Below are 26,018 nucleotides of genomic sequence, written 5' to 3' on the forward strand. Positions count from 1 at the left end.
AGTCCTATACTATACGCACAATATGTTTCACGTAAGTGCAGGGAAGATTTAGAACAAAGTATTTGGAGCAAAAGTACTTACGCGGCAACTCCGGGCGAAACGGCAGTGTTGCCCCACAGACTGGACTACACTATGAGTACAACTCAATGCAAAATATTGTTCACATATACTACAGAAAGAACACGTTCTTTAAATCACTTCAGCTGCCATTTATGAAAAAGATTTTGCTGTGATTGTTATGTACATACTTTCCAACAGCAAGAAACATCAATGCGATGGTTGTTGTGGGTTTTCTGGGCTGTATTGCCGTGGTCTTGGCATTGTAGTTCCTGACGTTTCGCCAGCAGCTGTGGCTGACATCTTCAGAGGTGTAGCACCAAAAGACAGAGATCTCTACACCTCTGAAGATGTCAGCCACAGCTGCTGGCGAAACGTCAGGAACTACAATGCCAAGACCACGGCAATACAGCCCGGAAAACCCACAACAGCCATTGTTCTCCGGCCGTGAAAGCCTTCGACAATACAACATCAATGCGGTCATAGTTTCCTACACTCTCATTTTTGTTCAGTTCACGAGGCGTTCTAAAAGGAGTTGACCAAATCTTTTTAGACTTCATTCTCTTGGCAGATCACAACACATAGCTGGGTCTTTTACTTAATTAGGAAATACAATCCAATGCAAAGTCACTCCAGTCTAAGACCACTGATTGTAAAGGGCTGGAGTAACTCAGCATAGAATTGCACTGTAAAATATCCTATACTCTCTCCTCTCCAGAGGTGACAAAATAACATACGTGGCATTTTCTAACATCCATCTTACAAGCTTTTAGACCATACATAGATGAAGGGTTTCTTCCAAAGCAACAAGCAACCATTGATTTTTCTTATTGTATCGTTCCTAAAAAAAGAAACCAGAAATTAAACTCTGTGGGTCAATGAGTTCTACCATTACTGCAGTTGGGCCGCAGACTGTAAAAAAACATTATGATTAGGATCTTTGTGCAAATGTTTAAAAGCCCAGTATGCCACCTGTACATCAAAAATGTGCCAGTTGTCAAGTTATATGTAAAGTCTCAATACAACACATTTTCCTTAGAAGCCAATACCAGTCTAGAAAATAAATTCATTAGTGGTAAAAAAGTTTTTAAAAAAACCTTCAATCTATACTGAGCATGGGTTCAAAATGGGTTATCTGGAAGAGATATATGTCTACCCTAACAAAAGCAGCCCATGGGTAGAGTAAGCCAAGAAGAGAGGCAAAGCATCCATTGGTCTCATCTCACAACAAACAAAAGTGCAGTTGCAGATAACATTCAATTCTCGAAAATGCCTCACAAAGCACCTCGCTCCACCTGGTAGACGTCAACTTCTGCACGATCTCAAAGAACGCTCTATTCTCGGGTGAACTCCACAGCCAGGACGTTCGTCAGCCTCGAAATCCAACAGTCCCCAGAGAAAATGCAGGTTCTCTATTTGCATGGGTGGAAAACACAGAACATGCTGTCCTCAACTCGTTCCTCTGATTAGTAGTGAAGCCTCATAAATTTCTTGAATCCTTTTCTTCATTGGCAGATTCGAAAAAAAAGTACACAATTTTATTCCACCAGCTACCACTTGACATTTTATTACCGGCTCCTCCGGATTAACTAGCACAATAAAGCGCAGTTCTTCAGAACCTAACATTTATATCCAAAAAAAGCAGCATTTCCAACACATTGTGTTTTACAGTTTTAACTAGAAACCCCCCTTAGCCAGTTTTGCATAGAACCTACAAGGGATAACCCTTTGAAAAGGTTAACTCACCATGATCATCCCATGGCAGAACGAATATAGTATAGTATTAGGAAAATGCCACTGCTCCACTCTGCCCATCCAAAACTCTGAGAACTCTGCCTCCAAACACAAATACTAACCTATTATGAGAACAGCTTACTGCAGTGCCCTTTAGCTTCTTACTTTAAAGATAACAATTCGCGTGCTGCAGAACCCTGAATTTCTACTAAGACACCCACCTTAGGATTTGTGGACATGTTATTGGGTACACTTGGCATTCAGGCCAGGCTCAATAAGCCTCACTGGGAAATTTCCATGAACTGAAAGTATGCTCAAAAAGTATATACCTTGCAATCTTCTGTGGGAAAAATCCACAGGGAGGTGTCTGCTGAAGATGCCTGATCCATTACTGACTTTTCATAAGAAACTTCCTAGAAAGGATCCCCAAGGGTTTGCAGAGTAGTCTGAAAGCCGTAAGGTGACTGGGCAACGGCATTCCGAGTCAAACCAGTAGCCATACAGTCCTCCAATAATAAGCAATTGCAAAATGCATTAAAAGAAGAGAGCTAGAAAAGAGACAGGGCAATTCTAAGTTGAAATATCACTTTGCCAATGTCCAACCCCAGGAAATCCAAGATACTCAGGGCCTTCTTGATCACATAATTGTCTTCTGACCACAACTGTTTGATGCTCTTTCCACTAAGAATTTGCCTAATCTATTTGATGGAAATGGTAACATTGGCCTCTTCCATATTCCACATGAGTAATTATGCACTGGAGGACGTAACATTGCGCCTTTGTTCTACATTAAGGGTCAAATTACATGTTACACATGAACGTATGTAATTATAACCGACTAGCTTCCCCCCCCGCCCCCCCCCCCCGTTAAGCTGCTTTGGCGGGCACAACTGACTGTGAAGAACTGACAAGGGAGAAGGAACCTTTAACCCTGTCCCAGCTTCATTCCTCTTGGTGGATTCTTTCCTTCCTTCACCCTCACAGGGTTTAACATGACATACGTTTTTAAATACCATTGGGGGGGTGGGGAGCTGCTACTGGGAGAGGGAATTTGGAACAAGGAAAGGATTAAGTGTACCCCCTCCCCAGCTAGCAATTGCACCTCCGGCAATAAAAAGACCCATTGCTCAGAGTTGCATATGTCTGCAAGTTAACATAGTTTATGATACAATGCTGTTGTATCATTAGGTGTGCTCTGGGGTGTGGGTAGATGTGCATGTATGAGAGAAATCTCTAATGAGTTTAGCAATCTTGGTCATGATCCCATCACCTTCTTTTATAAAAACTGCCTCTGCACAACTTTGCAAGACATGGTGCGCTGCAGCTTTGAACTGAAGCTTCTCTTAAGCTGTGAACCCAAACTGTTAGAGCCTGTAACGACGTGGTATTGTATTACTCCAAAGTCAATGCAGCTCAGACAGCCAATCTATATACATGCAGAATGAAATCTGGAACATACCATTTCAGCAGGTAGGGGTTATACATGAAGTTTCCTAAATGTACCAAATTAACTCATCAAGAAGAAAAATGTATACAGATCTCCTGCCCCTAGTATGATAGTGCACAACATGCAGTGAGCTTTTTAAAACGGGAGAGCGTTTAAAGATAGATTCTCATATACGCAGAATCATTCTGAAGTGGTACACTCAAGAGTTCTATACATCCCAGGCCTATTTCATTCCGTAGAATATGCAGAACAGCTGTATGGAAGTCCGTCTATACAATCGCAGTCAAGAGGTAAAGTTTTTTTCCTAGACTATACCACTTCAGTTTGCAGATCAGAGATGACATATTTGAAATCTGGGGAACAGACTTCGTATATGTACGAAACTAAAATGGCAGGGTGATGGATTCAATCTAGCTTTCTCTAGCATTCTGTATTTTTGATGCGCAGAAACGTTTTCTGGATTGTTCATACCCATTGAAGCACACAACTATCCAACAGCAGCATGAATTGGTACAGTCCCAAAAAAACTTTACGGCCTGATTTTTCTGAACGGTCCCCGAACACTGAGGACTGTTGGAGTAAAGGCAGCTCAGCATGCGAGGACACTGGGGGGCACTATAATTCTCTTTGCATTAAAACCAGATTATGTGTGTAATCTTCTTACTGAGCAGGGTGCCTCTCCTCGCCTAAACTGGGAGTTCTTCTGCCTCCACCGTCTCTTCCTGTACCTTTGTGTTCTCCCCTCCTCAACACGGTCTTGTAGAAGACAAGATGTGAAATGCTCAACATATGTATCCGAAAACACAAATGTAAAAGGTTGCGTCTCTAACTGCACTGGTACACATCTATTCCACCTAAAATAGAAGGTAATTTCAAAAGCCAGTATCCTAAAAAATGTCTGATAAACCACATTTTGGACTTTGTATACTAAATCCTAATACCCTAAGAAGGCATCAACAATTTCATAAAATGAAAACAGCGTTTGTCAATAATGATTTTGCAATGAATAGAATTGAAATGTATGAAAGAAACACTCCAGAAGTTGTTAGAACTGCTATACTCAGAGCCACGCTACAAGTGATGCCTGACACAGGTTGGACCCTTGTCACCTCCCCTCAAGTTTTGATGGGAAATGTAGGCACATCCTGGTCTTGCAGCTGTAATGGAGAGCCAAGCTGTAAAACCAGGACGCCTACATTTCCCATCAAAACTTGAGGTAAGCTGACAAGTGTCCAACCTGTGTAAGGCATCACTTGTAGCTTGGCTCTCAGTGATGGCATCAAACTTTAATACCTGGCTTACTTTTAGGTCAATGCTGTTCCAAAAATACATGAACTCTCACAATTACCATAGCCCAAAAATTCTGCAGGAGGTAAATCCTTTATTACTCATAGCAACCGAGGCTCGTTAAACATGAGTTTTTATTTTAAACATTATGCAGCTGGATGATAACACCTTAAAACAGAGGCTCAATTTATCTATAACTTTTGCTGAATTTAATGCGCTATCACTTTACATAATACTAGCTTTTGGAACATCATATTTTGGGGTGAACTTGTGTTTCAGTTCACTTAGGTGTCTGCCATTCTGGAAGACCGATATTCATTTTTAGGAGAAATAACCTAACTCACAAGTAGATCATGGGATCATTCCCTGCTGTTCGTATTCCACAACTCACAGCAGCCGTACTCCAGTATGGCACAAATTGTCTGCTTTCAGAAACACCTCGCTCCTTGAAAGTGGCACAGTGTTATAAGACGGCAGCCTGTTCTTGTAGCCTGCAGAAAGCCATACAAAGCTCCAGATATATTACATAACTTTATTTACTCTGGCAGGCAGAAAAGGTCCATTATGCCAGCACTTCTGTAAGCAGTATCATTTTATATATACGGGCGGGGACTGCTATCAAAACCATTCTGGGTCACCTTGACCCAGGTTGACAGCAGATAAGGTCTGTTCTATTAAAAGAGGCAATAATGCTGCCAAATGGGTAGGTGGAGATGGCCTACCCCTGTATCAGTACAATGGATACCGACAGACAAGGGGTAATAACAAAAAGAGGCCGAAGTGTTTCTTTTCTTTTTTGTTTCAGCACCGAATTGCACAAACCTGATATGGCAACCAACCTAAGCAGAACAGAACACCAAATCAGGACGAACCAATTCAAATTAAGGCAATTTAAATCCCATCTTCCCCGTTCATTATTTAGAGACATTCCAAGTAAAAGTGTGCAGTAAATTGTCGCACTAACCGTAAAACATACTGATTTAAAACTGAATAGAGCCTTTATAAACTTCAGAGAGTACATTATGGCGGCATTCTAAAGACACTTTTCTGGGAAGATGCCCCATAGAATAGCATGGGATTAACTGCTGAGTAGACCCGCTTCTCATATTTAAACTACTTTGAAAAAAATATATGCAATGCGTTGCTTAGTTTTGAATAATGCTCCTGACAACAAATAGGGTCTCTCATACTACTTTCAGCCAAAATTGGTTTCTGTAGAGGTGCAGGTTGCAATCAACACTAGGAAGCGCTTTGTTTTTTTCAGTGTTCCCATCTGTTTTAACTTTTACCATCTCTTTACATTTATCCTGCCCTGCCCCTCAAAAAAGCACACAATCTTAAGCAGAAGCAAGGGCTAGTGAAAATGACTGATCAGACATCAAAGAAATGGAGGGTAAACAATGTTTTTTGATGGATACAGTCATTTTCAATAACAGTTCTGAATCAACTGCAGTGATCACGTAAAAAATGGAAGCAAAAGGTTTCCCAATAGATGACACCTGGAGTCGCCAGCTAGTCTCTAGTTCCTAGTAGCAAGCCATAATATGTCCATGAACTAGTGCTAACTTCCTTGGTTGTCCAGACTCTATTTTTTCCTTTTATAAAAAAAAAGGCAGCCTTCATAAGATCATTATAAATCCAGCTTTAACGGACTATACATTTGTATGAGATTCAGATTTCATTTCAAACCAGTTTTTAAAGGGGACACTGCAGCAGCTGCAATATTTCTAAAAAACTGATCAACATTTTAAAGATCAATTTTGTAAAAAGTCATCTACTTTTATCTACCTTGCACCTCATGTGATGCATGGTCTTTGTCCTACATTCAGATAACGAGACTTTCAGTATGTAGTCAGAGCACATGTTTGGATCAGGTTTCATACACATATCTGCCAAGAGCTACAAAAATTCAGGCCTAAGCATTCTGGCAAATGAAGCAGACCTTCTTTCGCAACCAAGAAGGAATGCCTTCCCTTCAGATTTGAGGATAAGACTCTGCCCAGATAGCATTCATGCATCACGCTTACGTTCCTGCACTAGTGCTGCATATTGATATCTTGCTGCATAAGTATCTCACGATGATTCACGATGCTGCACCTGTGCAATGGCTCTTGCAGCCAATCCTGCGTTCTGCATGCACAGGTTAACTGCTACATAAAACACCAGTCTTTGTATATCAAACAGCATGTACACTGGCAAATCCATAAAACATGAATGACATATGGATGCGTACATGTATCTTCAAACACCCATGTATCTCTGAATGTTTACATGACAGAGTCATCCAGCTGTGCTGTGTTTACAGCACAGAACATCACTATCCCAATCATTTGTTGCATAAAGAGTGCAGCTGCCCTGACGTTTTCAAATAAAATTTGGCAATAGTAACAAAGGTTGACCATACTTAATATGAAACCCTGGAAAACTTTCCGTCGCATCTGCTTGAAGGAGGGACAAATCAGAGAAGCTGCCAGACATTCCATGCATGGTACGTCCATTTTTTAAAAATTTATTTTTGACAGCTTGTGTGAATGACATTGATTCAAACTGGGACAAGGTTGGGATTTAAGTCATCCTTTGTGCTGACTTGATCCAAGGGACAAACTGCAGTCCTGCATAGTTATTTTGGTTAAGGGAAATGGCCTCCTCCTTTACCCCCCCCCCCAACAGTCCTGTTCTAAAATTGGGTCCAGTGACCAGGTATTTAAAAGATTTAAAAAAACCCAGGAGCACCAAACCCAGAGTTTCATCTGGCTTTGCTCTTCATCACTCAAGGGCAAAAAACCCTCTAAACAAGCAAAACTACCAACAGGAAGTGTTAGGCCTTCACTTTGAACAATGCTTTCGATTGTAACCCATACCAAAAGATTGTTTCTCAACTAAATACACCACATGAAAGAGGAGTAACTCCAACTATGCTGTTATTTCTTCCTCTGTTATGTTTGTTACGTTCTGTAACTAATTTCAGTTCTGTGAGAAGCACAACAGAAGACGCCATGCTTCTGTTGAAACAGGATATATTATTCAAGCTAGCATCAACCTAGCGTCAATTTTCTAAGCGTATTCTAGAAAACATTTTCACATAGAATTCTGACGGGCAGCCCTGAAATACAATGCTCCCAATTTTTAGGCCAAGCAGATTGTTTCCTATTTCTGTAGTTATTTAAGTTATGGAGGCCCAGAATGCTGCCTCTGAATACCTGGGTTAAATATTTTGTCGATCTCGGTGAGCCGGACCATGTACAGATTTCGTATTCGAAAATTCAGTATGGAGCATGTTGACATTGTTTGCCTCCCAGTGAGTGACATTTCCAATCTGCAGCCCTGTGCTAAAGAGTTAGTTAGGTGAGGTCACATGGACAGCTATACTAATACTAGAGAATTCCTCTCCATTGCGCCTGGATCCAACTCGAGCTGAAAGCCCCCTCTCTTCTGCTTCCAGAAACAGCACCATTAGCGGGAGGGCAGGAAGTAGCCGGGCCAGGTTCTAGTTCAGATGTGAAACTCCTCCCCAAGGAACATTTCGAAGTTCTATTTTGTGACATCTGGAATCTTGTGACCCATTTTGGAAGCCAACTTTTGGCTGAAAAAATATAATAAATAGAGGCATTACAAATACAGGGCCATTATTTTGGCACAAATGTTTAGATTCCTTGTACTATCAAGGCCATGATTTAAGAGAGAATTAGGCAAAGCAAGTCTAATGATTTCAGTGGGCTTAAGTGCATATAATTCTCAACTGGATTTTGGCCAATGACTTCTTCCTATGAGTAGACAGCTTTAGGTATTTCTGTAGGGATTATTTAAGGGCAACCACAAGAAGGGATACACCCTAGGAAACCCAAAATACACTACCAGGTGTGTGCTATCAACCACTGTAATTAAATGCTCCATCATATATATCAAGTGCTCCATCATATATATCACAATATACAGTACGAATTACAAAAATCATATATCTTCAGAGTTAATTGTCAAAACAGTTAAGAGCAATATCCATGCTTTAAATTTAATTTACGGCATGAATATTGGCTGGGACGAAGAAATATCGAAAGGAGCAGAACTATTAGCTGGCAGGCTCGTTGCCAACTGACTGGAGTCTTTGGCTTGCTGGAGCTTCACATGGAAGATGTTTGCTGATCTCCATTGCCGTTCACCTTGCATTTACCTATAGGAGTTAATACTTAAGGTTTCAAGGAATTGTGGACTTTTCTTGCTACCCAAAAAAGACTGTAGACTTATATCGGACTTAGCATTCTACTGTTAACTGATTTGGCATCCTACTGTTAACTGTTTTGACAATTAACTCTGAAGATATATGATTTTTGTAATTTGTACTGTATATTGTGATATATATGACGGAGCATTTGCACTTTAAGTACACACCTGGTAGTGTATTTTGGGTTTCCTAGGGTGTATCCCTTCTTGTGGTTGCTGTTTTTGGAAACCCCTCCTTTTTTGGTTTGTTCTTTAATGTTAGGGGGATTATTTAAGGAGCAGGTGCTTTGCTTCTGTATTCGCTATGTACTCTTATATATACAGGTGCACCTTCCCCAATTCCGCCCTCCAACTCTCCAAAGTAGGATTATTTTCATTGAAGTTACATAAGGATACCCTCAAGTTCTCTATTTTGCTTTCTAGCGAAGGCAAGGAATGAAATCCTCTGTAAATAGAATCCACACTTATGCGCCTTACTCATTTTTAACTCAGGTAAAACGATATTCTGGGTTTATTTAACTGGTTACTCATATGAACACTGCCAAAACTGTCCAATATATGTATGTCACCCAAGAAGAAATTTTGAATGACAGCTTCAAGTCATAACTTAGGTACAACTTAACAGCAAGTTCATTTTATCCATATATAGTACCAAGAAACATTCAAGTCTGAGCTAGTAATATCCTCATTTCCTGCAACTAGTAAATGGACATCCAACATTTGATTCGAATTATTTATTTATTATTTATTTATTTATTCAATTTATATACCGCCCATCCCAGGGGCTCTGGGCGGTGAACAGTTAAAATTGATAAAAACAAAAACTAAAATCAATATACAAATAATAATTGCAATAAAATCACAAAAGTTACTGGCAAATTAACTGATAACCTATACCTAATGTCATTGGAAAGAGGATGAATTTTCACAGTCAAAGTCTGTGAAAAGTTTACATGTGCTGAAGTACTACCTAGTAGCTTCAACCAATGTCCAGCTTACAACTCAGCCCACATCTATTATGGGCAACTCCATAGCAGGGTGGTTAGCAAGGGTTCATGATGAAGCCATGTGACCTATTCAGCATACAGCACCATAGCATCTGTAATTAGCACCCTGCCTGATCATATACAAGAAAGTATGGATCATCTTCAGGCAATCTTACAGGAAATTAGTTTTCTATTTTCATCTTTTTTTTAAGGCTCAAGATGACTCATATAAACCTGTGGTGCACAAGGTGTTTGGTGGCTAGTGACTTCTGAAGGCTTATATGACAGGTCACCATACAACTACATCCAATCCGTATTCTTAGTGTACCAACTTTGTGAGGAGCAGGAACTAAAAAGAGATAACCTGGCATCCTAAAGGCTAAAGCTCTCCTAGCCCACTGTCTACAAATGCCATGTCTTTACCAGAAGCGTTCCAAATTAGCCCTAATTTTTAACATGGATGTAAGCCCCACTGGAATCAACAGTTCTGAAAAATACGTTTTTTACAGTCATGGTGCTAGAACACAGTAAGCCTTCTGCAATTGTAGCAGCATGCTGTGTAGCTCCTAGAACAAGAGAAGCCTGAAGTCAAAGTAAGGAAAGATATAAAACATACGAGACAACTCTCAAATGTTTCATTACAATTCACTTTATTAGACCAACTATATGTCCAACGTAATGTTTGCCCAGTGCAACACTAACCAAAACTCATTTTTTGGGAAGGATTGTTCAACTAGTTCATGTGACAACTGTCCATTGTAGCTGTAATTTCACCACAGCCCTCCGCCCTATCAAGCCTCTTCCTTAATTAAACATCATCGAACACCAAACCACAGAAGAATACAAATACTACAATAATCAGTAGGCAGCCTCAATTCCTAGCCCAGATTTATGTCACTGACAGAAATCACAAGCAACCCCCCATGCACAATTTAAGGATTCGTTGACTGAATTCCAGATTCATGTAGACACCTGCTCTTGCTCATTACTTTACATCACTGTTAATGCTTCAGATGAATGCCTCGTACCACCTGTGCCCACCCCAAAGGTATTGGCCACGGTTCTTATGCAATAGCAAAACCATTTTTTCTCTCAACTGGTTCCTCCAAGACCATCTTATTCTAATCAATGCACCTGCATGAATGGACAATGGGCTTGAGAGACCAATCCCCCCTACACCTTGGAGTATCACACCTCCAAGTACAGTTTGCATCTACCCCTGACACTTTCCACAAAGAAAAAAGATTTCTTTTTTACATAGGGCCATTTTACTTACTCCTGATTACTTAACACCTTGCCCAGTAAACTAATTCACACACCATTTTGGGCATCTCATGGATCTGGGACCAAGTGGGTTAAAATTTAGCAGCCCTTAAGTCACCCTAACATCATGTACTCCCTACTATCGTACTACAATAGAGGACCCTCATCATATACCAAGGCTCAGAGGCCCTCTCTTCAAACTATAAACCAAGATGAATTTCCAGGGTCAAAAGACTCCAGCTCTTCCGGCACAGTCCTGCTTTTCGGTGTCAGATGTAGAAACAGTACATCTACATCAGAGTATGATGTGTTTACAAACACATGTAGCATGCAGGTACACTCAGCAGGGAGGGAAGACTGGCTCACCTGGTGGCAGATCCAAATCTGGCTTAGCGTGGTGTGTGAAAGGGTGCTCATGTTGCGCACAGAGGCCAGGCGCTCAGGGCCTAAATTAGAGCTGCCAACCTCCAGGTGGGGGCTGGAAACCTCCTGGAACGCGACCTGATTTCCAGGCCGCAGAAGTCAGTTTCCCCCAGAGAAAATGGCTGCTTTTGGAGACTCTCCAGCATTATACCCCACACTGCACCGCCAACTCTGCCCTCTTCAGGCTCCACCCTCAAAATCTCCAGGAACTTCCCAACCTGGAGCTGGCAACCCGGCCCTCCAGAAATCCTTTTGTTTAGGGAGGCACCGCTGGATCCCAGGGCACAGCCTCCACCCCCAAGTCCAGAGGAGGCCCGGGCCACAGCCCAGTGGCTCCCAAGGGCTCAACGCTCAACGCCCCCCAGCCCAGCTGCGAGGCCTCGCTGGCTTCCTAAGCGCACCCCCAAGCCCAGGTGAAGGCGGGTCAAGAGGGCCCAGCGCCGTCCCAACGCACCGCCGCTCGGCCGCTCTCACCTGGCCTGCGCCTCGTCCAGGCTCTGGTCGGTGATGGCCATGATCTGCTGCAAGATGTCCCCCGTGTCCTGGAGCCCCGGGCCGGCCTGAGGCTGAGGCGGGCCCGGCGGCGCTTGGAGGCGGTGGGGCGGGGGGTCCCCGGCGGGGGGCTGGAGCCCCGCCAGCAGCCGGGCCGCCTCCTCCATGGCGAGGGCGGGCGCGGCGAGGGAGCCGCCTGGAGCGCGGGGGGCGACGCACGGCGGGCGCCCCTCTGGCCTCTGCCCGCCTCACACGCGCGCATCCACCCCGCGCGGCCCGGCGCCCCTCGCCCGCGCCGGCTCCGCCCCCTGGCCCCGCGCGCGGCCGCCCGGGCCCGCCCCCTCCTGTGACAAAGCCCCGCTCGCCGCCGCCGCCGCGTCACAACCGCCGCCTTCAGGCGAGGGGGCGGGGCCGGGAGGGAGTTGACTCCGCCCCTCCCTCCTTCCCTCCCTCCTCTTCCAGGCCTCCCCTCAGTCGCCACAGGGAGGAGGCGCGAAAGTTCCTCTCGCTCCGCTCCCTCCCGCCCCTCCCCCTCTCCAACGGTTTGGGCGCAGATTCAAACTGTCGTTCGCCTCCAACGGTTCCAACGGCCGCTCTTCTCTCTCTCTCTCCCCCCCCCTCCAGTTTCCACTTCTAACGTCTTCCTGCTAACTGGCGCGTTATGAGGAAGACAACGAAGTGGGCGCTAGATCAAATCAGGCCTGAATTCTCCCCAAGAAGCTAAAACGACCAAACTGAGGCTGTTCTACTTCGGTCGCATCATGAGAAGACAAGATTCTAAGGAAAAGTCAATAATGCCAGGAAAGGGGGAAGGCAGTCGGAAAAGAGGAAGACCTAAAACGAGATGGCTGGACTCGATCAAAGAAGCCACATCCTCCAGTTTGCAGGATCTGAGCAAATCTGTTAACATTTTGGAGGACTTTCATTTATAGGGTTGCCATGGGTCGGAGGTGACAGCACATAACACACACACTGGATTGAGCGGGAGACCCAAAGCGGCATAAAATTCTCCCCTCCTTCATTTTATCCTCACAACAACCCTGTGAGGTAGGTCAGGCTGAGAGGCTGTGACTGGCCCAAAGTTGCCTGGCATGTTTCTGTGCCAGAGTGGGGATTTGAACTTTGCGATGTATGGATGTGAAAGTTGGACAGTGAAGAAAGCTGACAGGAAGAAAATTGATTCATTTGAAATGTGATGCTGGGGGAGAGTGTTGTGGACATTATGGACAGCCAAAAAGACAAATAAGTGGGCACTAGATCAAATCAACCCTGAATTCTCCCTAAGAAGCTAAAACAACAAAACAGGCTGTCGTAGTTTGGTCACATTATGAGAAGACGATTCTCTGGAAAAGTCAATAATGCTAGGAAAAGGGGAAGGCAGTAGGAAAAGAGGAAGACCTACAATGAGATTGCTACAATATGCATATGCTACGATAAAGTTGGTTAGTCTTAAAGGTGCTACTGGACTCTTCACTATGAATAAAAGACCTCCAAAACATCCTATCATTAAGAGATTTGCTCAGAGCCACAGCTCTCAAAAGCTTATGCTACAATAAAGTTGGTTAGTCTTAAATGTGCTACTGGACTCTACTATTTTGCTACTACAGACTAACACACCTAACTCCTCTGGATCTTTTATTCATAGGGTTGCCATAGGTCGGAGGTGACTTGACAGCACATAACACACACACACAACTGTCGCATTCAGCTGAAAAGCTCCCCCCCTGGAAACGGTTGCCTCATAAAGCCGCCTAGCAAAACCACCTTCCCCGTTAGAAACTATTGCTTTGTGTGAACTGAGGTTGCCAACCTCCAGGGGGTCCTAACTAGAACAACACTGCCATCGTAGAGAATCATAGGATTGGAAGGTACCTCTAGGGTCATCTAGTCCCAACCCCCTGCACAATGCAGGAAATTCACAACTCTCTCCCCCCACACACCCCAGTGACTCCTGCTCCATGTCGGGAAGATGGCAAAATACCTCCAGGATCCCTAACCAAACTGGCTTGGGGAAAATTGATACCTAACCCTGTGATTATCTAAATACACTGGTTAAATTATTCAAAAAGGCTTTTGTATTGAAGGGAGGGACTCTCGGATGCTTTGCTAATGAGTTAGGGGACTTAGACTTTACCACTATGTTGCCTTATCTGTTGTTTTAAACATGTGCTCCTATGAACTACTTGTGCTTCATATAGTCCTTACAATAGCTTATGTTATGTTTCAATATTTTTTCAACTCTGTATTGGATTCTTACTAATGCTATGTCTGTAAAATTGTGTTTACTTACCCTATGGCATTGTTTATGGAAATGTCCTTGAAACTGACTGTACTGATCTCACACTGTGTAATCCGCCTTGAATCTCAGTGAGAAAGGCAGACTATAAATGACAAAGTTAAAAATAAAAATTAATAATAAATTAGTAATATAAAGATATACCTCATGAATCATAGTTCTCATGAACCACAGCTCTCTTTGTCTCATGAACCACAGCTCTCTTTGTCAGATGCATCTGATGAAGAGAACTGTGGTTCTTGAAAGCTTATGCTATAATAAAGTTGGTTAGTCTTAAAGGTGCTACTGGACTCTTTACTATTTTGCAACTACAGACTAACACAGCTAACTCCTCTGGATTTAGGCTCATGAATCATATAATTCAATATTTCACATATACTATCAAAGAATCATGCCAGATAAAGCCAAATATACCCTCAAAGAATCTTCAAACAGACTACAAACAAGTGGTACATCAAAAATTCATCCTATCAGCACACATTTCTTAAAGGGCACAGTGCTCTGATACAGTATACATTTCTTAAGGTGCACAATGCTCCACAAAACATTTCCTAATTGCTGTTTTCAAATAGTTATACAATCATTAATAGCGGGATAGTATATAATAAGTTATGCCAAAGTTGAATTCTTATTGTTGCAGGGCTAACAAACGCCTCCCCCCGGGAGGGTACGTTTGGCATCTATCCTCCCCTTCTTTGAGGGTACATTTGGGGTGTGCATAAATGCTTAGTAATAAATAATAAACATAATAAAGTTTTCACCCTTACACTGATCAGTTCATTGCTCGATATTGTTCTTTGACAATTATTATATATGCAATGAATATTTTGGTATAAGATTTGGAACACTCTTCCATATTTGTATAAAGTTGCAGAATGAAATTTTCCGGAGCTTTTGGGATGGATGCCATTAATATGCAGATAATTTGCAGTTCTGTATCTCATCCTCTGGATGCATCTGCCCTGGCTCTCAAGCCCAGCGCTTTGAAGCTATAGTTAAGTACCTAAGGGAGAAAAAGCTTAATTTAAATCCCAGTAAGATGGAGCTTTTGCTAGTCCAGAAGGCTGATGGATCTGGATCCATATGTGCAGGCTGGCATGGGCATTTGCAGAGTAGGTTAAGAGCTTGGGGGGCACATGGACCCAGCCTTACTGTCTGAAAAGCAGGATGGTGTGGTGGCCAGCAGTGCCTTCTAGCATCTACATTCAGTTTGCCAACTCTCTCTTTTCTTTCAGCTTGAAATGGTTGGACTACTGTAATACACTCTACATGGGGCTGCCCTTGACAATAACCCAGAAACTGCAGCTGGTTCAGAATGGGACATGCCAACTAGAGGTGGGCACGAACCGGGAAAATTCTGAACTGCGCAGTTCGTGGTTCATCACATTTCACGAACTACAAACTTTCACGAACTTGCTTCGGTTCGCGAACCAGTTTGTTTGGTTTGTGGAAATGTCACTTCCAGGGCAGCAGAAGGTCTGCAGAAAAGCCCCTCCCCTGTTGCCTAGAAAACTGATTGATCAGTGCCAGGCTGTCTGCGGCAATGAACTGAAAAACAAACCAAACGAACCAGCCTAAAGTTGGTGACGGTTCATCAGAAATGGGCTCTGACGAACCGCTGGTTCACAAACTACGAACTGGTCTGTTTTGTGACAAACTGGTTCATATTTCGGTTCGTGCTCGCTTCTAGTACTGACTATTATCAGTGGTTAGTTGATGGGTACACATCTATTTTAAAACAGCAACAGGGCCTGCCTGTTTGTTTCCAAGTCCAATTCAAGGTGCTGGTTATGACCTTGAAAGCCCTTCACAGCCTTTTACTCACCTCTCTCTACCCTAAAGGAGCATCTCTTTGAAAGTGTTCCCATGTACCACCTCAAGTCATCAGGCTATCAAGTACTGCTTGTCCCAAGACAGCTTGCCTGGCATCTGCTACAGCCCTTGCCTTTTCTACACTATTTCCCACCGTATAGAAGGGGCTCCCTGAAAAAGCCAGAAGGGCATAGTCTGTAGAAATTTTTAGGAGACCTGCAAGGCTGTTTTATTCATGAGGGCTTTTCATGAGATGTAGAAGATACAAACTTTTCTTGGGGAAGGGGATTAATTCAAATTTTATTGTACTATGTTTGATTTTAAATTGGGAATTGCAAGCTGCCTTGAGTGGCATGTGGGATATAAATATTTTAATTAATTAATTAATTAATTAATTAATTGGAAGTGTCAGCAACTGAACCTGCATGCAAAAGCGTATGTCCTGCCACTGAGCTATTACAGCCGTATCCGCTGGAAAACAAGATACCTAGATGGACCTGTCAGAACGATGTGAGGCAAGTCAAGTGATGATGAATGCGAGCCTTGACAGACATTTTGATTTGATTAAATCAAGATGGCTTTAGTAGCAGCCACTCCATTGATCTGTCTAGGAGATGCTAAGGATGCTGCGAATTTTGCCACAAACACATTTGACAATTTAACTTTCCATATTCTAAGGTGGCGATCAGACATGAGCTGATCAGTTGGTCAGTTTGCTTTATGCTGAGCAGCTACAAACAGCTGTTGGACTAGTTTGCATCTTTTCTTTCTAAAACTGGACATGTGCAAAGACACTGTCGATTCAAACTGATTGGCAGCCTTTAGTGTCACCTACTTAGAAAAACACCAAAGGGTAGGATTTTATTGAAATGCAGAATTTATTGATGACAAATTTATATGATTTGTGAGTGATCTAATGGACTATTTAAACAATTGCCTGCTGAGCAGATCAGTTACGGGGCAAGGAGAGGAAGGGAGTAGAACTTATTGGGCTGTATGAGAACACCCATGCACGAAAAGTCAATTCCTCTGTACTTCGTTGTTAGTAAGGAATACAATGAAACAACCTATGAAAAGGTGAACAAATCATTGATCTAATTGCTGAAAATCAAGTCGCTGTTTGCAACCCGAACCAGCTGGTGTTCAAGCATTCTTAGATAAGACATGGGCTAAGATTTCACTAGTCGGATCTTTTGATCAGATCTTTAGCAGCAGGAGGATGTCTGAGAGCCAAACTACAAGTGACACCTGACACAGGTTGGACACTAGTCGGCTTCCCTCAAGTTTTGATGGGAAATGTAGGCATCCTGGTCTTGCAGCTGTAATGGAGAGCCAAGCTGTAAAACCAGGGCGCCTACATTTCCCATCAAAACTTGAGGGAAGCTGACAAGTGTCCAACCTGTGTAAGACGTCACTTGTAGTTTGGCTCTGAGACTTCAAGAATTTGGGCAGCTTGCGCATCACCTGTGGAAAAGCAAGCAAGAAGAGCCGCTAAGCCTGCAGCGAAGCCTTTGAGAACAATAATCAGGCAATACTTTTCTGTCCAGGCCACTGGACTGATCGACTTGGCTACTCTGTTCTTCCTTGTTCCCAAGGAACGTTACAGGAACCCAGTCGGAGAGAGGGAACACTGATGATCCCATACAGGTGGTCAAACTGCTTTGGGCCAAGTTGTCCTCATTTTTTGTCGCAGCGGGGGGCAAACAAAGAGGACTTCCCCCTGTTTTCTTCTCCACTGAATACGTTCCGCATGTATTTGAATATATCATACCTTTTAATTGTACCCAAACCGAGGAGCAATAGGTCTATCAATGGCTGTTGGCCCCTAGGGCCTCCCATATCCCTTTATCAGATAATGAGGACAAACACAGAGAATGGTTGTCACCACCTTGACCAGCCTTGCAGGGACATCTGGTTGCCCTGCTGGAGACAGAGCACTGGGGTCTTACTTCCTTTTGCCATGAGTTGAATTTTTGTCTAATTATATAGCTTATCCATGAATTACTGTACCTTTTTGGTAAGCACATTATCTCTTCCCAGGCTTGGGAACTGGATTTCATAATAGTTTATATTAACTTCAGGAAATGTTACTATTCCGGAGAGGGGAGATGAAAATGAAAATGGAAAAAAAAGTATGACATCTAAATGTGCCTTTGTTAGGAAATTGTACATCATTATCCTATACAACCTTGCTCATACAGCTTGCTCGCCGCAGTCTGTTTTTTATCTCTATTCCCCGTCTTGTTTTGGAAGGGTTTACATGTTTTGATACGTTTTCAACAAAGTGACATTTCTGGATTTGTTTGGTTTTTAAAATTACACTTCATGTTCCCTGTAGAGCGAACTGGAATCTTATCCTTCACCAGTGGTGGGATTTAAAATACAATAATATTTCATGCTTGTATTATCCATTTTGGAGGACTTTTTAAAAATGGTTAGCAATTGAAAATTATTAGTGTCAATTAGATCAGGTGAAAAATAGAAGGACTTCTAGTATCAGAAAGTTCTTGTCTCTTTTAAACAAAAGTTGTCAACATAGCTGTCAAGAAAACAACATACAACCAGTAGTCACTTTTCTTAGTCCCCTGCGGAGCAGGTGTGCTTCCCAGCAACGTCAGCAGTTCAATTTATCTTGGTAAACTGGTAAAGTATTGTTCTTTGACAATTATTATATATGCAGTGAATATTCTGGCCTAAGACTTGGAACCTTTGTTGGTCTTCCACAAATTAAGTGCGCTGAAGTGCAATGCGTAGAAAGTTGCACAACTACAGGAATTATGCAGTCAGGATGAAAGTTCACATCCTCCAGGAACATCTCACAGAAGTGTGTGAACGGCTTGCTAATGCTAATTCAAGTTTATTATATTGACTGAATACAAGAGTAGCGAGACACTCACCTGGACAGCCCAGGCAAGCCTGATCTCGTCAGATCTCAGAAGCTAAGCAGGGCCAACCTTGGTTAGTAATTGGATGGGAGACCTCCAATGAAAACCAAGGTTGCAGAGCCAGGCAATGGCAAACCACCTCTGTTCGTCTCTTGTCTTGAACACCCCACTAGGGTCTGCCATAAGTCAGTTATGACTTGAGGGCACTCTCCACCACTACCGCAAGAGCAAAGAATGGACCTGTGATGCCCAGGTGTTGGGTTGGGTCCCGCAGAAAGTTCCGGCGTGTGCTACAGTCCTTGTGCAAGTGGCAACATACTAAGAAGACTGCGCTGACAGCTTGTTCTAAGTTAAATTGACTGTATCTCAACTTGCCTTTCCACTTGCGCAAGACATTGTGCAAGGACATACCTGCTAGTTCTTCCTGGTCTACATTGCAGTATATTTATTGCTTGTGTAAACAGAACCGCACTGAGTGAGTTTGCATTTCTGCTCTTTTATTGCTGGATCTCCCCATCGCTGCTCCCTGTTCCTTTACAAGTAACATGTACCACACCCTCCACAAGCCCAGATGATCAAATTTATATGCATCAGCCCCTTCTGGCTGTGCCACAGTGACAGACTGAGAGCCAAGCTACAAGTGAGGCCTTACACAGGTTGAACACTTGTCAGCTGACCTCAAGTTTTGATGGGAAATGTAGGCGTCCTGGTTTTACAGCTTGGCTCTCCATTACAGCTGCAAGACCAGGATGCCTACATTTCCCATCAAGACTTGAGGGAAGCTGACAAATATCCAACCTGTGTCAGGCGTCACTTGTAGCTTGGCTCTCATTTGACTCCTCGACTTTCTATCCATCCCATTATAGATGAGAGGGAGAAAAGTTACACTAACAGCCCATAGGATTTTTTGGGGCAAGGCATATTCTTTTTCCGGGGCTGATTTTAGGAAAACTGAACATGGCATTGGTTTAAGGGCTGTCACCAAATACTGCTAAATAAATACACAAACCCTTTCAGGAGTTATCTCAGAGCAGAAACTATTGATATAGATCATACCGAAACAAAATGGACCTATAACCTGGAGATGGAAATGACATGGGCAAACACCTAAATAGCAATGGAAGAAAAAAATCACATAATTCATCAAAGAGTTTATTTAACAAAGCAGCAGTGAACGAAAGCCCTAAAGCAATTTAATTTTGTGCCTGTTGAATGTTAAATTTCTATGGGAGCTTTGGACTCAGAATTTTTAAAAAAATCAAAATGGAAGATGATCGGTGCTCTCAGAAATGAGACAGACAGCAAATATGTTAAGGCAAGTTCAAGATCTTTTCCCCACCAATTTAATTTAATTTAATTTAATTTAATTTATTACATTTATATTCTGCCCTCCCCACTTTCGCAGGCTCAGGGCGGATAACAAACAGAAAGGACAAGACTTAATATATACTCATTCACAAGGAGGTTCATAGATGGTAGTTCCAGCATTACATTGGTGAGAACGAAGGATAAGAAATACAAAGCATATAACATTCTTTATTTGATTGGACCAGTCAGCCTAATTTAGTCCGTAGTCAAAAAGCCAGAGGTCAAAGAGATAGAAATGGGGTTATAATGAAACACCCTATAAACATATAAGAATTGTCAATTTCAATTTCATTATTACATACAATGCCTTTCTGCTACCGTTCATTACATACGAAAAATCATAAAGTCCAGTTCCCAATTGTATTAGTCCTGTATAAATCCTTTGTAAATTCGGTGTGTGTCCTTTTTATTGGTTGCCTTTCTAGAGCATGCAGAGTCGCTCAGCGTGAAGCATGTGCTAGCCGCTTGTCTTCCTCCGATGAGGTGAAGTCAAAGCAGCATTTCAAAGATGTTGGCTACGAGCTTTGCCGGCTCTTTTTTATCGGCTCGTTTCAAGTCCTGTCTTCCTCTGGCCAATTTTTAATTTCTTCCAATAATTCTTTTTCAGGTCCAGGTTCCAATGTAATCATCACGAGTTGGGTCAAATTGAAATTGACAATTCTTATATGTTTATAGGGTGTTTTATTATAACCTCATTTCTATCTCCTTGAGCTCCAGCTTTTTGACTACTGGTCTTACAAGGAGATTTCCCTCTTGAACTTAGTTAGCCTAATTTAGTCCAACAAAAGATACTTTTACATTGCAATCCTAAACAGAGTTACTCCACTCTAAGTCCATTGAAATAAATGGGCTTAAACTGGAATAACTTTTTCTTAGGATTGTGCTGTTAATATGTTTTTTGTCTCCAGTCACACAACTTGAAAATCTAGGTATCAAAATGCAAACTGTGAACAAAGTTTAAGGAAATTAAAGGAAATTTTAAAAAATGCATAATTTATTGATTAAATGATTGCTGCCAACCACCACTTAAAAACCTATCTTGCTTTTTCATGGGGACTCATACATTAAACTGGGAGTGTATGTAAATACATTCATCGTATCCAGCAAATGGATTCTACAAAAGAACGGATGTTTTAGATTTCCCCCCCATTATAGCTTAGATATTCTGTGTATCATCACACCCATGGTGGATTTTGCAGATTTCTATCTACCCCCCTGGTATGTTTAGGCAGATTGAGAGGAGGAAATGGGAATCATTGTACAACCAGTGACAGAAGGTAGACGCTTGTCCAAAAATGGGGGAAAATGTGGGTCTCCCTACATAAGGAAAGACTTGATGGACATGTGATGGTCTTTCTCAGTTTATTATTACTCTCCCTTCCTTAACCTGTGACAAATTGCTGTACAGTACAATGCCATCGCTATGCTTTCTCATATTTCTTCAGTTTGGTGTAGTGTTTAAGAGCGGCAGGACTCCAATCTGGAGAGCCAGTTTTGATTCCCCACTCCTCCGCTTCAAGCCAGCTGGGTGACCTTGTGTCAGTCACAGCTCTCTCAGAGCTCTCTCAGCCCCGCCCACCGCACAGGGTGATTGTCATAGGATAATAAATAACACACTTAGTAAATTGCTATGAGTGGGCGTTGTCCTGAAGGGCAGTAAGTCCCATTGAGTTCAGTGAGTCTTACTTCGACATTAATAGTGCAATCCTAAGAAGAATTACTCCAGTCTAAGCTCATTGAAATCAATGAATCAATAAATCTTTCTTTTTGTATCCCTGTTTTTTACTTTGATAAAATAAAATATATAAAAGAAAAGAAATCAATGAATGGGTTTCGACTGGAGTAATGCTTCTTGGGATTACACTATAAGTGTGTCTAGGAGGATTGGCCCATGTTTTCAGCCTCTCTGTTCACCCCTATTACTTATAGCCATCACTTCTGTGCTTGACAAATAAAAACACATCCATATTTGCACATTGATTATGCTGCCAGAACAGTTCGATGACATTTTGAATCCAGATTTTCCAAAAAGGGATAAATATATTTTAAAAGAACGTATTTTGTTTCTTATCCATCTACACAAATTCAAGTCCAGTTTTTGTATACTGAAAACAGAGAAAGCTAACGACGACATACGTGAAGGGTTGATTGATTGAGAACATTACTTGCGGTTATTGTTTTCCCTGTAGATTTGAAGCCTGAGTCAGTTCAATCAATAAATGCACCAATATTAATAGGAAGGCACTGCACTCTGCCTGGAAACCAGACATCGCCCGCTGCAAGAAAGCCTAGAGAGTTCTGGGAACACACTCAGCAACTGCGTCTGCTAATTCCATGAAATTTCCTATGGATGAATATTCACAGACCTTGTGCTTAAGCCACAGCTGCAATCCTGCACAGAGTTAAATCTCCCTGAAGGCAACGGGAGTCTAGCAAACTAACTTTGTGCAAGATTAAAGCCAACCCTCTCTTCGTATTTGAACAATGCATGCTTACGGTGGTTCAGCAAATGCAGCTTTATGAATATCTTAGTGAAAAAATTGGCTAAGAAATTGTGGGGTTTTTTACTTGTTGGTGGGAGAGAATATAGGCACCGTTTTGGGCTGGATGTCTTGTACACGTTTACTTAAATTTTAAGCAAAGAACCAGCGGCTGCTGTTCGGGTTACAGAATCTGACCCCAAAGCAACGTTAAACAATACTAGAATGTAGAAGTAGCCCCGGCACAACTGAACAGAGGTTAAGACTAATTGACTCATCGTGACGGTGTTTGCTGTGGGGTGGGTTATGCAGACAGGAGGTGGCTTTTCTGACACAGTTCTGCAACGAAGGTTGGGGGGAGGGACCCTTTAAAGTGTATGTTTTAGTCACATGCAATTTAGTAAGCTTTTTAAATAGCTAGCAGGAGCCTAGCTGGTGCGCAAGACTAAAAGGCTTCTCCCGTAAAAGCTGTACCAGCACATTTTGTGGGTGAGGGGCTGCTTGCATATTGCCTGGAAATGTAATCAAAACAAGAGCAGCAATGTAATAAAAAGGTTCAGGTCGCCAGCGGAAACATTATCCATAAGCCGCTATGCTCCAAGTGGCTGAAAGAACAAAAGTTAGTGTTAACTTACACGTCTAGTAGTACCAAAAGTAGTAGAGCAATAGTAATCACTAGAGGTGGGCACGAATCCAATTACGACCCCCAAAAACGCATGAACCAGGCCAGTTCGTGGGGGGAGGGCTGTGGTTTGGGCAGTTTAAAGGGCCCTGCCCCCAGCAGGTCCCTTTAAACTATCAGCTGGCAGGCGGCAGGGGGGACCTGCTGCTTGCAAGGCAGAAAAGGGCCCTTTAAACTGTTAAATGCCCCTTTCCCTGCCACTGCTAAGCGGCCGGAAAGGGTATTTAAACCCCACGAACCACAAATTGGTTCATAACTGGCCCCAGTTCCGTGCCAGTTCGTGGTTTTCGGTTCGTCAAAATCCACGAACCACGAACTTCATGGTTCGTTGCTTTTTTTTGGTTCGTGCCCATGTCTAGTAATTACCCCATAGTTTTCAGAGAGCTACATTCACAATTGCCATAAACGAAGAGAGCCGCATTTGCTTCTTGTTCTTCTGGAGGGAGCTGTTTCAAGGTGGGAACTATTTGCCAACCGCCAGCCCCTGGCTCAAGAGCCTTGCTCACTTTCTTGAAATGGGGGGCAGATGCTAAATTGGGGGACAGTGCTCGAAAGAATCACAGGTGGCTCCCAATGCACTGAGTAAGTATCACTGTGGCAGAGTATTGAAGTAGCACAATGCACTGGGAGGGGAATTACATTTTTAATGCTCTGTTATATAAAATAATCTGCCTGCACATAGAAAACAAGAACAGCAGGCAGCAGACTTGGCTGGAACCTTTCTAGGTAGTCTCTTTACACGAGACATCTGACACATGAAGAACACGTGTTGGGAGATTCAGTGGTAGCTGGGAAGAGTAGTTTAAAAAGACAGAACCAGCGGCAGGGCAAAGGTTTTGCTATGCACTGGAGCTGTGGGAAGGGGCTGTGAAATGCCAGAAGGGAAACTTCAACCCATTATAACTTCTCCAGGTCCAAGCCCGGTTCTGGACGGCAGCTCCAGCCCATTTCCATTCCTTGCTGCCCTCTGGTTGCGATCCCACACAGTTTTAGACTGGATAGGTGAAACTGACAGAGCCTTCAGGGAGGTGAAGATGAAATTAACAAACCCGCTGAGGAGCGATCTCTGCCGGCTCTGTCTCTTTAAACTATGCTTCCTGGCTAATATTGCATCTCCCTTCACTTGACAAACATGCACTGAGGCATCTTGTGTAGAGAGACTTAGTGTTAGTTTCTTACTTTGAAAATGTGATTTTCCTTGGGCAGCTTGCAACAGAGCAGGGCTTTTTACTTCATCCTGCCGCACACGAAGACCTAGACTTTGTTTTAGGGTTGCCAACTGCATAAGGAAAATTCCCTGTCTTTTTAACAGAGGTTTAATCAGATGTTAGTTGCCAGGTGCTCTTATTCTCCTCCATACCATGAAAAACTTCAGCTGCCCATTTCCACACTTGTCTCTACTGGGGGAGTGGCCATTTTCTCTCCCGGGTGTTTGCAACCCTGCTTTGTTTTCAGGCATGACTCAAATGATCTGACTGTACATAAACGTCTGAACACCTTCTTTCATTCTGATTTATGGTAAACCTGTTCCGACTTCCTTGGTCGTGAAGTTACAATCGCTCTGAGCACACATTATCCCGCAAAACAAGATGAGGAGACAAATGTTAGAAAGAAGCAATTCCTGTTTTAATGAGCTTTACTCAAAGGAAGTTTGGGGTGTTTTTTTTTTTAAATAAGCAGAGCAGTCATAGAGATCTTTTCCCCTTATGGAGCTAAGAGCAAATCTCTGGTGCATTGTTAAAAGTATGTGACTTCATAGTGCTGTTTTAATAAATGAGAGCTAAAGTAATGGCAAGTTATCCAGCATAAATCAGTGATGTATTCTGACAGAGGAGGAGGTGGGCCCATGTACAACATGCTTTTTCCATTAACTGTCTAATCCTGAGCATGGCCTGCCTTTACCTCTGAAAGCATAGCGTTCTTGGCTGCCCAGTCCAGTCTTGTTCATACGGATTGCATTCTGGATTTTTTACATCACCATCTGGGTGAGATTTTTAACTGATAGTTTGTTTTACTTTTTTTTTTTTAGCATGTAACAAATGTGCCTGGAGATTGATTGTAATTCCAGGAGATCTCCAGACTCCACCTGGAGGTTGGCTACCCTAGGTAGTGGCAGTGATTCTGAGGGCCTGTCCTGTGGTGCCCATGGCCTCAGATTCACTGTCCACCCTGCTCCACCTCTTGCAATCTCCCCCTCTAGGATTTTACAAGTTCTCAGTGGTTTGAGAGGTTGCTTCCCTCTCTCCCGTTTTTCTCTTTTACTGACATTCAGTTGCTCTCAACATTCCATCCACTCTGGAGCATATTGAGTCCTCATCAAACCGTTCACGAAGGTATTTTCTCTTTTGGTCAGTTGACTGAGGGCCAAGCTACACATGACGAATGACACTTGAACAGCAAGTGTATTTCTCCCTGTTCACTTGCCCTCCACTCAATCCACTTGCCGTTCAAGTGTCATTCGTCATGTGTAGCTTGGCCCTAAGTCATGTTTTTCTGCATAGCTCAGGGAGTTCTCCCAAGTATACAAAGACTTCCTATTTTGCCTTGGGCGGCTTGGTTTTGTGGCTTTGTTATCTGCACAGACAGTT

At 42.7% G+C, this 26,018-nt stretch overlaps 1 protein-coding gene across 1 annotated transcript in view; it reads right to left on the reverse strand.

The window, feature by feature from the left end:
- PBX4 (PBX homeobox 4) overlaps window positions 1–12,240 on the reverse strand; it is a 36,606-nt gene extending 24,366 nt beyond the window's left edge. The window contains exon 1 of the mRNA XM_055003607.1: window positions 11,890–12,240. Within this exon, the coding sequence (XP_054859582.1) occupies window positions 11,890–12,074 (185 nt within the window). The 5' untranslated portion in view covers window positions 12,075–12,240. The remainder of the gene's footprint in view (window positions 1–11,889) is intronic.
- Between the last annotated feature and the right edge of the window lie 13,778 nt (window positions 12,241–26,018).

Source organism: Eublepharis macularius, chromosome 19 (genome assembly GCF_028583425.1).
Source record: "Eublepharis macularius isolate TG4126 chromosome 19, MPM_Emac_v1.0, whole genome shotgun sequence".
NCBI lineage: Eukaryota > Metazoa > Chordata > Lepidosauria > Squamata > Eublepharidae > Eublepharis > Eublepharis macularius.